General features: G+C 41.2%; 1 protein-coding gene across 1 annotated transcript; it reads left to right on the forward strand.

Moving 5' to 3' along the window:
- The first annotated feature begins 3,765 nt into the window (after positions 1 to 3,765).
- On the forward strand, positions 3,766 to 12,978 carry LOC123033451 (vomeronasal type-2 receptor 26-like). The gene is made up of 7 exons (XM_044450053.1): positions 3,766 to 3,781; positions 5,088 to 5,271; positions 6,192 to 6,483; positions 8,383 to 8,799; positions 9,681 to 9,908; positions 11,020 to 11,146; positions 12,077 to 12,978. The coding sequence occupies exons 1-7, from the start codon at positions 3,766 to 3,768 to the stop codon at positions 12,976 to 12,978; spliced, it is 2,166 nt and encodes a 721-aa protein (XP_044305988.1).
- Positions 12,979 to 16,013: the final 3,035 nt, after the last annotated feature.

Consider the following 16,013-nt stretch of genomic DNA (forward strand, 5'->3'; position numbering starts at 1 on the left):
AAGGATGTAATGTTCTATTAATTCTATTAAACATTTTATTAAACGTATGATTAACAGAACCACTGACCTCTGATTTTGATTGGATTAACCCATATACAACAGAAAGACAGTCTAGCTCAATTTGCTGAATGCATTTATTTCTGGTTATTTTATTTTTATATCTTTTTCCCCATACACCCTCCCACCCCTTGAGATCTGTGGGAGAGGCCCTGCTCCGGGAAGCTTCCCTGGACGAGGTTAGGAGAGTGAACACCAGGAATAGGGCTTTCTCTGCAGTGGTGCCCTGGCTGTGGAATGCACTCTCCAGAGTGGTTCCCCTAGCACCAACATTATATGCTTCTCAGTGCCAGGTTAAAAGCTTTTTATTCACACAACATTTTAAAGTTAAAAATAATAATAATTCAGATTTTATTTATCCTCTGTCGCTTTTCATCTTGCTATTGTATTTATTGGATATTTATCACTCTGTAAGCTGTCCAGAGATTTTTCATATCCGACAGCTTAGAATTCTCCTAATAAATTAATAAGTAAACCTCATTAAGTGTATTTTCTCATTTGAGACCATTTGACTACTGTCAAAATGTGAACTATGAAGTTTTCAGAATTCATCAATGCCTTGTTCACCTCCCATGTGGGAATATCCTCATTGTCTTTTTATCTGGTTTGTTGCCCATGGGTGAACTCAGTTTTTCACTAGTTCCTGGGAGTCTATCTTTTTGGGAGCATGCAAAATGGAAAGCCATTGGAGAAACTGCTTTCAGAAGTGCAGTTCTCCTTTTAGAGTGGGAAATAGAAGATTTTTCACTTTCCTTCTTGGCAGCAAACTATACAAGTGGATGCATTCTTCCTTTAATTGCAAATTCATTGCCATCTTTCCTGAATTGAAATCATAATTGAGAATAGACATCTTTTCACACTAATGAGGCACTGGGGGCCAGGTGGAATTTTTGATTGAGCATCTTCTAAAGCCTGTGTGAAACACACAGGAAAAGTCTCTTCAGCATACCATCACTTCCCATGCTTTGAGTGGCTTTTTTCAGATAAAAATTGGTACTTCTTGCCCCACACACAATGCCAGTTTTGCTTCTGAATCAGGGGCATCTAGCTGTTCATTCTGGTTGGGGCATCATACAGGATCAAAGGAGGGGTTCCAGCATACAAGACATCAACTGGTGAATCCCAGACTGGTGGATAGATTTGGCTCACACCTCTCCCTCAGCCATCCAAACAAATCTACCCCTCCACCCCCATTCAGAAGGGCTGTCAATGTGAGCTTCGCTGCCTAGGCAATCCTGTGGTCTACATGCATGAGTTTCCCAATTTTGGGGTGGGGGTCCCCTGTTTTTGGGCTTCACAATTCCCCACCTCTGTTTACCCCTTCTGAGCCCCTGAAAATTGCTCTGATGTCAGAGGAACTCTGTGCTCTAATCTTTGCTAGAGTTTCTCTCCTGCCAATCTCATCTGAGCGAAGAATTCTTGAAGTTGCTCCCCAAGCTTGGCCAGAGGAGAAGTGATGTTGATGGGGCACAGAGGAGGGGGAAGTGTCCAGATGCCCATAGGCCATTGGATCAGCATTTGAAACAACCAATCTTACATACTTTTCAGGGCCAGGCTGTAAGTACGCTTGTCTGCACATTACCTCAAGTCCAAAGGAATGGTGAGCAACTGTAGTGCTTGAGGGAGCACCTTCCAAAGTGTGGAGGAAAAACAGAAAAAGCCCTTTTCCATGTACCCAGAAAGCTGGTCTTTGCTAAACATGCAGGTATCCTTTCATTTTGTGCCCACTTTTCTTTGGCTATAGGACAAGACAGATATGGAATAAATAAATTTAAGGAGAGATTCCTATACATGTTTAGACAGAAAATATTCTCTAGAACTCCTCGCACTCCATGAGCAAGCCATATGTGTCACATGGGACACAATCTAGATAAAGTGTACAATAGAGAGTCTGAAGGCTGGAAGATCATGGGTGACCTGCTCCCCTCCTAGCAGTGGATGCAGAGAAGTCTCCAAGTTTGGAAACTCACACCTGTTGAGGGTGGAGGCCATGGGATGTCCCCCGTAAAGAATTAGTGTTTACGAGCAACACATTGAATTGACCCCAAAAGGAATCAGAAACCAAAGTAGGTGTTGCATTTTACTCCTTGGTCTTCATTAAGCTCTGTCTGAATATCCAAGTGTATTGAAATTATTTATTAATTTATATGATTCAATTTCTATACCACCTATTATCCGGAACAGCTCTCTGGGTGTTCACATGATCAAATTACAGAACCAAACCCAAGGTCAATATGATGAATAAATCAGAACATTCAGATCAAACATAAATAGTAGATTAAAAATAGATATTATAAAAATGTTGGCCTGCAACTGCCGTGTTCAAATTAATCCAGGGATACAGCAGTCCTAAGGCATAAAAAAAGGGAATAGAAACAAAATACACTATAAATACAATCTGTTTAAGGATTTCAATATTATTTAACTTTTATAATGAAGGGTGAATAAAAACGTTCTACCTGATACTCAAAGGACATGCAAGAGTGTACCAGGCACAATTGTTGAAGAGCTGATTCCATAACTGGGGTGCCACGCCTCAGACATCCTTTCCCCTAGTAGCCACTGCTTTAATTTCCATTAGGGGTCACTCTCAGACAAGGACCTGCAGAGAGGACCACAGGGTTTGAGTAAACATATATGGGAAGGGGCATTCCTTTACATAGCCTGTCCCTGTTGTATGCCACGATTTTACGGACGAGACCAGAGACTGGTTGGAATTTTCGAGAGAGGTTAATTTACCTGCAGGGACCAAGCACTCTAGGAGTGTGGTGCCGAGCAGACGAATGCAGCTTTTTTATACTCTTTTACAGCTCTGCAGGTGCTTGAATAACAGCGGACAATGGGGAACCCCACTGAGCTACATTTGCACATTCTGCACTTTTTCCATGCTAAAGCAAGCAAGTGAGGGTACAAGGGCGTGACGTTGGCGGTTATGCTTGAGCGTAGCCTACTTTGTTTTCATCCTTGCATAGCGTGCACATTCGTTGGGGTTCCTGTTCTTGTTCACGCGAACAGGACACCCTGATCATGCTTTCTTTTACCTGTGACGAGCCATGCCCTGGCTGCATGTTCGATTATGAGGGGGGTTACAACAGTCCCCAAGCCATTTCGGACTTGAGATGTTAATGAACACTCTTTGAATTTGACTTCAGTTGGTAACAAATGGAGTTGGAAGAGGGTTGACATGATATGCTCATATTTGTCAGTCCCCATCAGCAGGGTTGCTGCTCTGCTTTCAACCACCTCAAATTTCTTGGACCATTTGCAAAGGCTGCCCAATGCTGAGTGCTTTGCTGTAGTTCGAGCGATCAGTTACAGGAGGATGGACCTCTGTTGCTAGGCTCTGCCTGTCCAGATAGGTTTGTATTTGATAACTCAGCCTATGATGATATTGATTAATATGAGATAAATGAATAAAATTCAGTGTGATTTCATTTAATTCATTTACAGCTAGGTTTTAAAAATCTATTTACATAGTCGCATTGCTATTGAATTTGGGATTATTGACTTCCTAAACTGAAGCTGAACGGAAAATGGTATTCAGCAGTTTTTGGAATGATTTCAAGTGTTAATGGACTGTGTTCCTTAAATGTGGTTGAGTTTCAGAGAGCCAGAGGGGTAAAAGAGGGAGATAAGAGAGGGATGTGATTGGGGGGTGAAAGTGAGTGTGATGGTGTGAGAGGAGAGGGAGAAGGCAAAAAAGTTAGGATGCAGTTAAGTCTGAGTGAGTGGTGGTCTGTCAGAAGCTTCAGCCAAGGGGGACCTGTGAGAAGTTGACACACATAGTTTTGGTCCAAAAGAAGTCTGCAGATGCTGAAGAGGCAGCCTTCTCACGTGCATCTTAGAGTGCTGTTGAAAGCATTTAAGATTAAAATGGAAAGGGGAGGCAGTGGAATACTTGGAGGATGTGTTACTGAGTTGGAAGAGTCAGAACCCCAAACTGTCAAGTATTATGAGTGTGTGGGAGTGAAGCCTGCAGATACCGGAGTGCAGGAGAGATAGGAGGATCATTATGCAAGGAGTGAATGTGAAGGCAAAGAGTGATATATCTCAGTCAAGTGTTATTCTCATTCATTGCTTTATTGAAGAAGAAAAAGTTACACGTTTTAAAGGATGTTTTACTTGTTTCATTGCTAACAGAGAGAGGCTCTCTGTTTATCAGCATCTCATCCTCAGGACCATGTAGTCCAGAGAAGAAGGAACCTTACAGACTGGCACAACACATAGCAAGGTCAATTAATTAGAATGGACTTAAATCCCTGGTGCCAGTATAACCTCCAAAAAGAAAGAGATGGAGATAAAGAAGGCTAAAGACATTCCATATCCCAAAAAGTTATAGGAGTCTCCTCATGACACTTTGCACCTGTTTTCTCAAGGTGATGTTTTGCCTTCTATCTATTATCAACTAGTTACGAGTATCAATTCTATGTAGAATGCACATTTATTGTTATAGTTTTTCAGCATAATGCTATGATACTGATTAAATGAATAGAAATCAATCAGTTAATCAACAAATGGTGAAACAGTATTTTAATGGTCTGTTGAAGCCATGTATAAGAATACCCCTCAAATAAGAATGTGATTAATACTGTATATGACTTCGAAAAATACCCCTTGAAATTTCTCATACATAATTCAACTTCTAAAGCTAGCAACACACTGGGGAGCGGATAACCTCCCATAACATTGTCTAAATTGCTGTTTTCCAGTCTGTGGCTCAGTGCATTGCCCCAGCTCATGGACAAGACAGCATCTGGAAAGAACTCAAATGTATCCTTCCAGACTGGTGGACAAAGGGGTATTATTAGCAGCAAACCATTCTACTGGTGCACAGATTTCCCAATACGTCAGCCAATAAATCATGTATATTAGCAATGCAAACATTCACTACTGAATGTAGGGGTGGGCACATCAGAAAGCAGAACCTATTAAAGCCATACCTGGGAGGAAGCATGAACGCTGAGATTTGGGTGGACAATTTCTCAGCAAGTTCCTCGTGGTGATGCTGCTTCTCTTGCTTTTTCTTCCAGGTCATGCTGTGGGCAAGAGACATTCTATCAATTGCACCACAACCGATGATCCTCTCCCTATTCCACACAAATTTTATCAGCCAGGTGATGTTGTCATTGGTGGGATTGTTTCTCAGGTTTTCTTTCTCCATAATATCCTTTCTTTTGTGAAACAGCCTGCGCAGACACGTCTCGGTGAACCAATGTAAGGCCTTTTTTCTTCTCTTCCCTTCACAAATATTTGCAGTTCATTGTGAAAATGCACCATGAATCTTCCAGCCCAATTTAAGTACTTTTTGATTTATGTTCAGTGGGCAAAAACTCTTCTGTTACTTTAGTAAAAAAACTACATGTTGAAACATGGGGAGATTTACATTTTCCCACACCCCTCTTCATTTGTTCTCATCATCCTTTGCTTCTCATTCAACCCCTGCCTTCTTTCTTTCTTTCTTTCTTTCTTTCTTTCTTTCTTTCTTTCTTTGGATGGTTCTTCTTTAGAAATATTTTCTTTTGTAAAATGGTGGACTTGTCCTTGGCAATATTCAATGTTCAGGAATTTCTGGGATCTTATCTCCAAATGGAGATGTGTTTATGGAAGCTTGCAGGAATCACTTTTCTCCTTACAAATTGAAATACTTTTCAAGTTTCATATACTTCAGGAGCATGCAGTTAATTGCCTTCCTATGCTTTTGACATAAAGTAATATGACTGACCTGCTTGCAGTACTGCTGACAATATCCTGCCATTGCATATTTTATCCTTAGTACCCAGTTCTCAGTGATCAGTCTATGTTGAGACTACTTTTAAATATATATATACATGGGCACTTTACTGGAGTGTGCTGTTTGTGGTATTCTCATATGTATGCAAAATAATTCACTCTGCTGAATGCATTCTGTAGTGTATTAAACACTTGACAGATCCCAAAATACTGGGAGCATTTAGTGTCTCAAGGGCAAAAAAATACCCATTTTGATGTCTTTACCTTATTTTACCTCCCCCTCCTATTGCCATTTGCAGTTCCATCTGATCCTTTTATGCTATAACTCGATCTTGAAAACAAAAACATGATGGTGATGATGATGATGATGCTCTGAATCAAACAGCCTGTCACTCTTCTTCCAGTTCTGTGCCCAAGAACTACCAACATGTCCTGGCCTTGGCATTTGCTGTGAAGGAGATCAATGAGGATCCACAAATCTTACCCAATATCTCTCTGGGCTTCCATATCCTAAATAGCTACTACACTGCAAGGATGACCTTCAAGGCCATCCTGAACCTCCTTTCCACACAGCACAGGTTTGTCCCCAACTTCAAGTGTCACAGCCAGAATAATGCGATTGCTCTTATTGGAGGTTGCCTCTCTGAAATCTCTGCCAATGTAGCTATTCTTTCAGCAACTCATAAGACACTGCAGGTAAGCAGGTTCAAGTAAGCCTAGAAGTTTCATAGGTGTGGCACAGAATCTTCACTTCAGCAATGCTCCTGACGGATTACGTGATCAGTTAGCAGTTTCATTAGATGCAGGCAAAGGGTCAGCCTAGGCTGGTATATTCACCCTTTCTCAGCAAACCAGAGTCTGTGTCTGACACCCCTTCAAAGTGGAAGGAGGTTTTAGTGGGGTGCCACTGGACTGTTCACCATCTCCCTCATTTTCATGCTACTATAGCAGTGACATCGATGGGAGTATGTAATGGATCCATATAATATTTATGAATGACATGAGACAAGGAAGGGTAGTTAACATTTCAACATTCTGTGCTAAAATTTTAGATGACTGTGGTAGGATGGCAATCATCTGCAAGTTACAAATTTTTAATTCCATGGAAAGAAATGCAAATTATGTATTTAGAGAAGTGAGCAAAAAAAAAAAAAAAAAATCCTGCGTAGGGTGGTACAGGCTAAAAGAACCAAAAAAGTACAATCTGTTGCACCATTGAAATCTTTTATTTGTTGTTCTAATCCTTCTAGAAAAAAAAGAAATGAGCAAAAAGAAACCTATGGTTTGAAAAATAAAAAAGGTTGTACACGTACAACCAATCACACAAAAGTAAAGAAAGTGAAAGGAGGGATCACAATCAAATTTGAAATACATATTTACCCAAAACGAACAATATTTTTTGATACCTCTGGAAAAACAGTTTCAGCTCCTCCTACCAAAAGCCCATGTTCTGACATTTTCCTTCATTATCAGCAACATCACCAGGCTCAATGTAATTAGAGATGACGTTTACGTGCATCCACTTCATCAGTAGCAGCACTGTTCTCAGCATTGCATAGCGTCATCACTAATTATAGGACATGTCAGCAAAGACACACTGCTTAGTTTCCCATTTCCTGACATTAGGAACTTTGTGCAACCATGCCAGTTGTTTAGCATGGATCTTTGAATGGAATGTCATCATTGTCAGAGGGGAAATTACATTGGTCTCTTGACTAATCATGACTTTAAAAACATGACATTATCTTTGAGAAAATATCTTTTGAGACAGGGAGGAATGAAACATTTCTGATTCTAATTGCCATGAATATTTCTAGAATAAGGAACCAATCTTAATTTGTAAAATTGGACAGCTTGGCTTTATCACTACAGAAAATTTGAGAAATTGAATGTATTCATGGGCCTTAGCCTACACACCATGGCTGTAATACCTGTAATACACATTTTCTTTAAAAATCTCACTGCTAAATTCAGAGTTACTTTTACAGCATTCCTTCTATTGCAATGCATAATGGATGCAAGGCAACTTTAGCTGCAAAAATGAAAACATAGTCACCACACTATGTAAACTGTGTGTTCCATTTTATTGTACACTTGTCTTCTACTGCATCCAGTTCTGGGTGCTGACTTTTCAGATTAAACTCAGACTGGGGGCGGTTCAGAGGAGGGGAAAGTGGGTATAGGAAGCGAGGCTCACAATTCAAGGTTAAGGACACTGTACACATTTAGCCTGAAGAAGAGGAAAGTAATGTGGGAGTTGATATAACTTGTCAAAAAACTTAATCTCCATGACAGAAAAGAGGGCACAGACCTGTCCTCCACTCAGCAGAAGGGATGCCTGGACTTTAACTTAACGATCAGAAAAAATAAACTGAATAATAAACATAGTCAAGCAAAGGAATTTAATAACACTGGGGGACACTCTTTTCTACTGGTGAATTTTAACACAAAAGGTACTTAACAATCTGATATGGGATATGCAACTTTGAGTTTCCTGCATGACATGGTTTTCCTTGTCCATATGACCAACAGGAACACCTGCAACTCTGCATGATTTAAGATTCTTTTGATCTATCCAAACACATTTATTTTCAGCTCACCTATGGATCATTTTTGCCACCACAAGGTGCCAAGAAGCAAATGCCCTTTTTGTACCAGATGGTTCCAAACGAAGCACAGCAATACCTGGGAGTCTTGCGACTACTTCAGCATTTCAGGTGGATGTGGATTGGGCTTGTAGCTGTGCACGATGACAGAGGGAACAGGTTCTTACAGACCATGGTACCAATGCTTTCCCAGCATGGAATCTGCTATGAATTCATTCTAAGGTTCCCAAAATTGGCTTATATGGATGAGATGATTGACATGGCTTGGAAGGACAGGAAGAGGTTTGAAATTGCCTTTGAGAGCAAGGCCAATGTTTTCTTTGTATATGGAGAACCTCCATCATTTCAAATATTGAGAATATTGCTGTTGGTAGCACCTATCTTGGGATTGCCACCACTGGGTAAGGTGTGGATTCTTACTTCCCACTGGGATTTTGAATCAGTGCCTCTTCAAAGAAATTGGGATACACAGACATTCCATGGTTCCTTATCATTAAGTGCCCATTCAAACCAGCCATTCAGATTCCTCATGTTTGTGCAGAAGGTTAGACCTTCTTGGGCTAAAGGAGACGGTTTCATTCAGGACTTCTGGGAACATGCTTTTAACTGTTTACTAAGCATGGCTGACTTGACCCAGGACAAAGACAGCTGCTTAGGGGATGAAAAGCTGGAGACTATTCCTGGAATCTTGTTTGAAATGAACATGACCGGCCACAGCTACAATGTCTACAATGCTGTCTATGCTGTGGCACATGCACTGAATGCGGTATATGAATCCAGCCTCAAACACAGAACATGGGTAGGAAGAGAAAGACTGGCTATTCAGAATGTGCAACCTTGGCAGGTAGTTGCACCTCAGTACACTTTTGCAAACAATTGCGAGCTAAAAGATAAGATGAATTTCAATTCTGCATTTAAAAAAAGACACAAAAAGGTTCCTTTCAGGAAACAGCTTCTGGTAGTAGGACCATTCTGACTGGGTTTGTCCAGACTTAGTGTTGCTTTCAGCTGACCTACAGAAACCAATGGGATCAGAGATTTCCATGAGTTTAGTGAATAATGTGTATGGAAGCCACTATACAAGTCCTATCTATTCAAAATACTTTGTTCAATTTAAGAGTCAGATTGAATTAATTGGAGCACCATGCCAAGTAGAAATGTGAACTCACCACAAGGTGTCATGGAGGGAGAATGAGTGCTATGTAGGTTGAAACAAACCCAAGGGAAGCTTGTTGCTGCAGTTTCAAGATCATGTTCTCCCTTTCTTCCTAATCTTTTCCAATCCAGCTCCATCACTTTCTAAGCAGCATCTGGTTCAACAACACTGCTGGAGACACTGTGCATTTTAATGAAAATGGAGAGCTGGTTGCTGAGTTTGATGTTACCAACTGGCTGATGTTCCCCAATGGCTCCATTGCTAGAGTGAAAGTTGGGAGCCTGGACCCCCAGGCTCCTGCAGGCCAAGAGTTAACTATTGATGATGACCAAATCAGGTGGCATACAAGCTTTAATCAGGTGAACCACAGCTGCAAATGCTTAATTATTTAAACATTCCTCTTGGTTGACATGCCATTTACCAGTAATTTGGTAACCAAGTGGTATGATACATGTGGCCATGCAATTCAGTAATGGACACCCTATCTCCCTTGTGGCAGATGTTCAGAAGAACAAAAAAGTGGAGTTTTAAGAGCACCTGGTGTACGGTTTGATGCATGGAGGTAGCAAGTTGCCCAACTGCTACCCATAACCTACCATTTATGTAGAAAATTGTGATTTTCTGTTTTCTAGATTTAAGAATTGTGTGAGGGATGGGATGGCTAGTGCACAGCCTCAGTCCCCATACTCCGACCTGGCGTTCCATTGTTTTCCCCTCTTAGGAGCCTTAGAGAGCAGACAGCATTGTTGCCTCCTTGGTGTTTTTTTCAAGAGCCCAGGAGTTCACACCCTTAAACATTGAGAACAGACATGAAGGGGGTGCAGTGCTTTTCAAAAACTGATCTCTTGGCTCAATGAACTGGTGAAACAAATCTGTAGAAATGGAGAGCAACTGCACTTTTTCTGACTAGTAGGACCTTGCATGCCTGGACCCATATTCCTTTTCTCATGACACCCCTTCATGCAAGTCACTTTCAAAGCTGCTGACAGTTCACAAGATTGGATAGAATTTCATTGACTGATTTCTTGCAGAAGAGAAAACCTTGTCTTCTCTTTATATACCATTCATCAGCTCAGAAAAGTGCACATTTGTCTCCCTTGGTCCAGAAGTGTGTGGAATATAGAAAATCTACTCAAGTTCCTTTTTGAGTCTGACTTAGGAGAAATATGTTGGGCATTTGTAATTTCAGAATTCAATCAATCATGGCTAAAAAGCCATCAATTTGATCCATGGGCAATGACCATGTTTCTGCAAAAAGAGAATGTTTATTTCAGATTGGCTGTCAGGGTGATGAAACCCGCCAGAGTGCATTCAGCCATGTGAACAAATTCTTCTGCTGGATTCAGAAACATGACATGACAAGTCTCTTTGAAACAAAAATGGCTCACAGGCCACCTAGTGCTTTCAAGTTGTGTCTACCCCTTCTCAAGACACACACGTATACTTCTATTTCTGTCTGCTTCTCTGCAGGCTCTGCCTCTTTCTGTATGCAGCAACAACTGCTATCCAGGTTACAGCAGGAAAAAGAAGGAGAGGGAGCCATTTTGCTGTTATGACTGTACTGCATGTCCGAAGGGAATGATCTCCGACAGGAAGGGTAGGAGATATCATATATGCAGAGAGCCACCTGCTGGATTTCATTCATTAGTGTTATTTTGTGAATGTGTACCCCTTTCATTGCATGTGAAAATACTCCTTGACACAGAATTTAAAGGAATCTAAGGACTAAAAAGATATATTTTTAGACTGATAAATAAAACAGTAGGATGCCTAAAGAGCACAAGGTCTAATACCTGTCAGAATGGAAAGGAATGATGAGAGGGCATGTTTGCTTCCTTTGTTGGAGAGTTCCACTGCCACAGAAGTGATTTCACTATAGGTGAGTGCAAGGAGTGAAATTTCCTTAATTGGGAGTTTGTACATTTAGAAGAAACACATGGACATGGAAATGGACTTGTTAAAGTCCTTCACCACATTTTCAACTGGATGAATGTTCTGAGAATGCCTCCAAAGCAGCCCATAGAAGAGCACAGTGAAGGAACGGAATCTTGGTAAACCTTTGGCTAGTACCAGCATAAACACCTCCACTTTCCCTAGTAACAGGCACATCAAGAACAAGTGCCAATCCTCTCAGTGAATGGATTGCCCCCTTGCCTTTCGTGCCTCATTATCATTCAGGAGCAAGTCATTAAAAGGCTAAAGCCATTTAGGAAAATGTGGCAAATGCTTTCATTATGACATTTGCTTACACGTTGTCTCCAGTTTTCTCTCCATAATTGAACTCATGGCACTGCCGAGAACAAGAAGAAGAAGAGGAAGAGGAAGTTGTTGAAGTTTTTTTGGTAACTGTGTAAAGGATGCAAAATCTTTTGGAGACAGCAGTAAGTGGAAATATGCCTTCTTGCATTTTTGTTCCCCCTTTTTGGAATACGATCTCAAACTCGTTGGTATAAGAAATCTTTGCTGACTCCTTTCTGTGGATGTTGGCTTAAACCTAAATAAGTAATCAGCATTTCATTCCTTTCAGACATGGCAACCTGCATCAAATGTCCAGAACAGCAGTATCCCAATAATGAACAAACGCAGTGCCTCCCCAGGATTCCCAGCTTCCTCTCCTATGGAGAAACTCTTGGGATCATCTTGACCACATTGGCTCTTTCCTTCTCCTTCATCACAGCGCTAGTGTTTGGACTCTTTCTGAAGCACAAGGACACCCCAATAGTTAAAGCCAACAACCGAAGCATCACCTACATCCTCCTCATCTCCCTCCTTCTCTGCTTCCTCTGTCCCTTGCTCTTCATTGGGAAACCAGGAGAGGTGACCTGCCCTCTCCGACAAATCATTTTCAGCACAATCTTCTCTGTGTCCCTTTCCAGCATCTTGGCCAAAACCATCACTGTTCTTCTGGCATTCATGGCAACCGCTCCTGGGTCCAGGATGAGGAAAAGGATGGGGAAAGGACTTGCCACATCAATTGCCTTTTGCAGCTCCTTGGTTCAGGCAGCCATTTGTACAGTCTGGGTGAGCACGACCCCTCCTTTCCCAGATGTGGACACACACTCACTGGATGGGAAAATCATTCTGGAATGCAATGAGGGCTCTAATGCCATGTTTTATTGTGTCTTGGGATACCTAAGCTCCCTGGCAATTGCCAGTTTCATTGTGGCTTTCTTAGCCAGGAAGTTACCTGACAGTTTCAATGAGGCCAAATTTATCACCTTCAGCATGTTGGGTTTTTGCAGTGTTTGGTTCACTTTTTTTCCATCCTACCTGAGCACCAAAGGGAAATATGTAGTGGCTGTGGAGATCTTCTCCATTCTGTCTTCCAGTGCTGGGCTGCTGGGTTGCATCTTCGGCCCTAAATGCTACATTATTGTTCTCAGGCCTGAAATGAACAGCAGGGAGCACCTAATCAGAAGGAAAAAGTGAAAGAATATGTTTCTCTCCTCATACTGAGGATTACCTCACTGGAAATCTGAATGGAAAGTCATGCATGGGTCCTTGCACTGGTGAACATCCCAGCTTGAATTCGTTTGAGTACATTTAAGCAGGTATAAAGGTAAAGGTAAAGGCAAAGGCAAAGGTTTCCCCTTGACATTAAGTCCAGTCATGCCGGACTCTAGGGGACGGTGCTCATCTCCGTTTCCTAGCCGAGGGAGCCAGTGTTTGTCTGCAGACAGTCTCCGTGGTCATGTGGCTGGCATGACTAAACATTGAAGTGCATGGAACACTGTTACCTGCCCACTAAAGTGGTACCTTTTTATTTACTTGCATTTGCATACTTTCCAACTGCAAGGTTGGCAGGAGCTGGGACGGAGCAACAGGAACTCACCCCGTTGGGCAGATTTGAACTGGTGACCTGTCGATCTACCAGCCCAGCAACACAGTGGTTTAAACCACTGCACCACCTGCAGTCCCCTTAAGCAGGTATAGACTGACTCAAATGAATCTTAATCTCAAGTTAACTTATGTCTGTTCAATCCTATTACTCTTACATTACCTTATATATCTCTACTGCCCATAGCCATATTTCTCTGTGCAGATATCATGGGTTTCATCATCTTGTTCCTCACATCCCTCACAAAATGCAAAGGTAATGTTGTTGACAGCATGGTAATGACTGAGATTTGACAAAGTGTGTACCGATTTGTAATGGACATCAGTGCTTTCCATTTTTTTATGTATTTGACTGTGAGATATTATGAAGTTCAATAACAGTACGCATTTTTGTGCTACTCAGCTACAAGTATTGGAAATTGTGGTTTACTAAAAAATGATTCATTTTGACTCCAGACCTTGTAGCTTTTTTTGAGCTGGTCCATTGTGAACTGCAGGTGTCCAGGAAAGCCAGTCTGAAAATGAACCTACTCTGAAACCTGGCGACCTGGGAACAGAATGACAATTCAAAAACTGAATGAACAAGCCAAGGTTTCTTTTTTATTTTTAATGCAATTCATGACCAACAAACTAACTGTGCCTGACATCCACCCTGGTTTAGATTTGCATGTAAACATACTCATTATGCATCTATGCACATGCTTCAAACTTTAGTATTTCTTAGTTCTTTCTTGTCATCAAATTGATCTGAGTGATGGTTATGGTGTCAACTAATACCCTCCAAAATGTCCTGTTTGTGACAGACCTACTGAGCTCTTGGAAATTCACTAGTTTGGGACCTTTTCCTATATATAGTCTACACATCTAATTTCTCCTCTCCTCCTCCTCCTCCTCCTTTTCTGTATGCCTTTAACTTTCCACTTCATGAAAGTGTATCTTTCACTCTTGAAGCAGCCTACTCTTAATTGAAGTCAGAAGAGGAGCAGTTCTTCATTAGATACTATTGACACTGATCGAGAGTGTTTTCTTACTTCTGAAAAGTCGCAAAGTGAGGATACAAGGATTCCAATCAGAAATCAATCATATGTCAAAAATAAAAAAGTTTGGAACAGGAAGAAAGAATTTCAAGTGCCATGCTATCTTCCTGGTAGAGCATCCCGGGGTTCAAAGGAATGGCCCTGTAAACTGTTCCGATGTCAGAAGAGGAACTGTGTGCTCTATTCTTTGTCAGGATTTCTCTCCTGCCCAGTTTCAGTTGAGAGAATTCTTTCAGTTATTCCACAAACTTGGAAAGAGGAGAAGTGATGTTGATGGGGCAGGGAGGAGAGGGAAGTGACAGGATGCACATAGGCCATATGATCATAGTGTGAAACAGTCAATACTACATGCCTTACAGGGCCAGGCTGGAAATATGCAGCTCTACATAACTTCTTGAGGACAAGGGAGGACAGGGTGATGGTGATTCTTGAGGAAGCTCCTTCCAATGCGCAAAGGCACCTCAGAAGAAAGGCCTGTCACATGTACCCAGAAAGCCAGTCCTTGTTAAGTTGGTGCCCTCCAAAAGGGACCATTTTTAAAAGGCTTCTAAATACAAGGGGCAGATTTATATTGAAACACATCATTCCTTCAGAGAAGCAGATGATCTTTCCTTTCCCACCCACACTTCTTTGGCTGTAGGCAAAGATAGACATGGAATAAATAAATTTAAGGAGACAATCCTATACATGTTAACCAGGAAACAATTCTAGAACTCCTAGCACTCCACCAGCCAGCCATCTGTCTCATGTGAGACACTATCTAAATAAAATGCAGGATACAAAGTCTAGTGGCTTGAAGATCATGGATGGCCTGCTCCCATCCATGCATTGAATGCATAGAAGCCTCCAAGTTTGGAAGCTCACACCTGTAGAGGGTGGAGGCCATGGGATGTCACCCAGAAAGAATTAGCATTTAGGAGCAACACATTGTATTGACCCCCAAAACAATCAGAAACCAAAGTATATATTGTATTCATTTTTCGATATATATCCTGCCTTTTTCCTACAAAGGGCTCAAGGAAGCTTACAAATCAGAACATTCAAATCAAATATAAATAATAAAAATAAATACAAGAAAAACATTGGCCTGCAACTGGTATGTTAAATTAATCGAAGGATACAGCATCTCTGAGGCATAAAAAAAGGAATAGAAACAAAATACACTATAAACACAATCTTTTTTAGGGTTTCAATATTATTTAAATTTTACAATGAAGGGTGAATAAAAAGGTTCTGCCTGGTACAGAAAGGAAAAGCAAGATGCACCAGGTGCACCTTCTCGAAGAGTTTATTCCATAACTGGGGTGCCTCATCTGAGACATTCTTTTCCTGAGTAGCCACCATTTTAATTTCCTTTAGGAAATCCTCTCTGAGAAGGACCTGCAAAGATGAACACAGGGTCTGTGTAATCATATATGGGAAGGGGCATTCCTTTACACAGCTTGGACCTAGCCGTTTAGGACTTGATATATTAATGAACACTCCTTGAGTTTGACTTCAATTGGTAAAACTGGTAACAAATGGAGTTGGAAAAGGGCTGACAAAATATGCTCATATTGGACACTCCTCATTGGTAGGCTTGGTGCTCTG

Source organism: Varanus komodoensis, unplaced genomic scaffold, assembly GCF_004798865.1.
Source record: "Varanus komodoensis strain SLA01 unplaced genomic scaffold, ASM479886v1 scaffold62, whole genome shotgun sequence".
Classification (NCBI taxonomy): domain Eukaryota; kingdom Metazoa; phylum Chordata; class Lepidosauria; order Squamata; family Varanidae; genus Varanus; species Varanus komodoensis.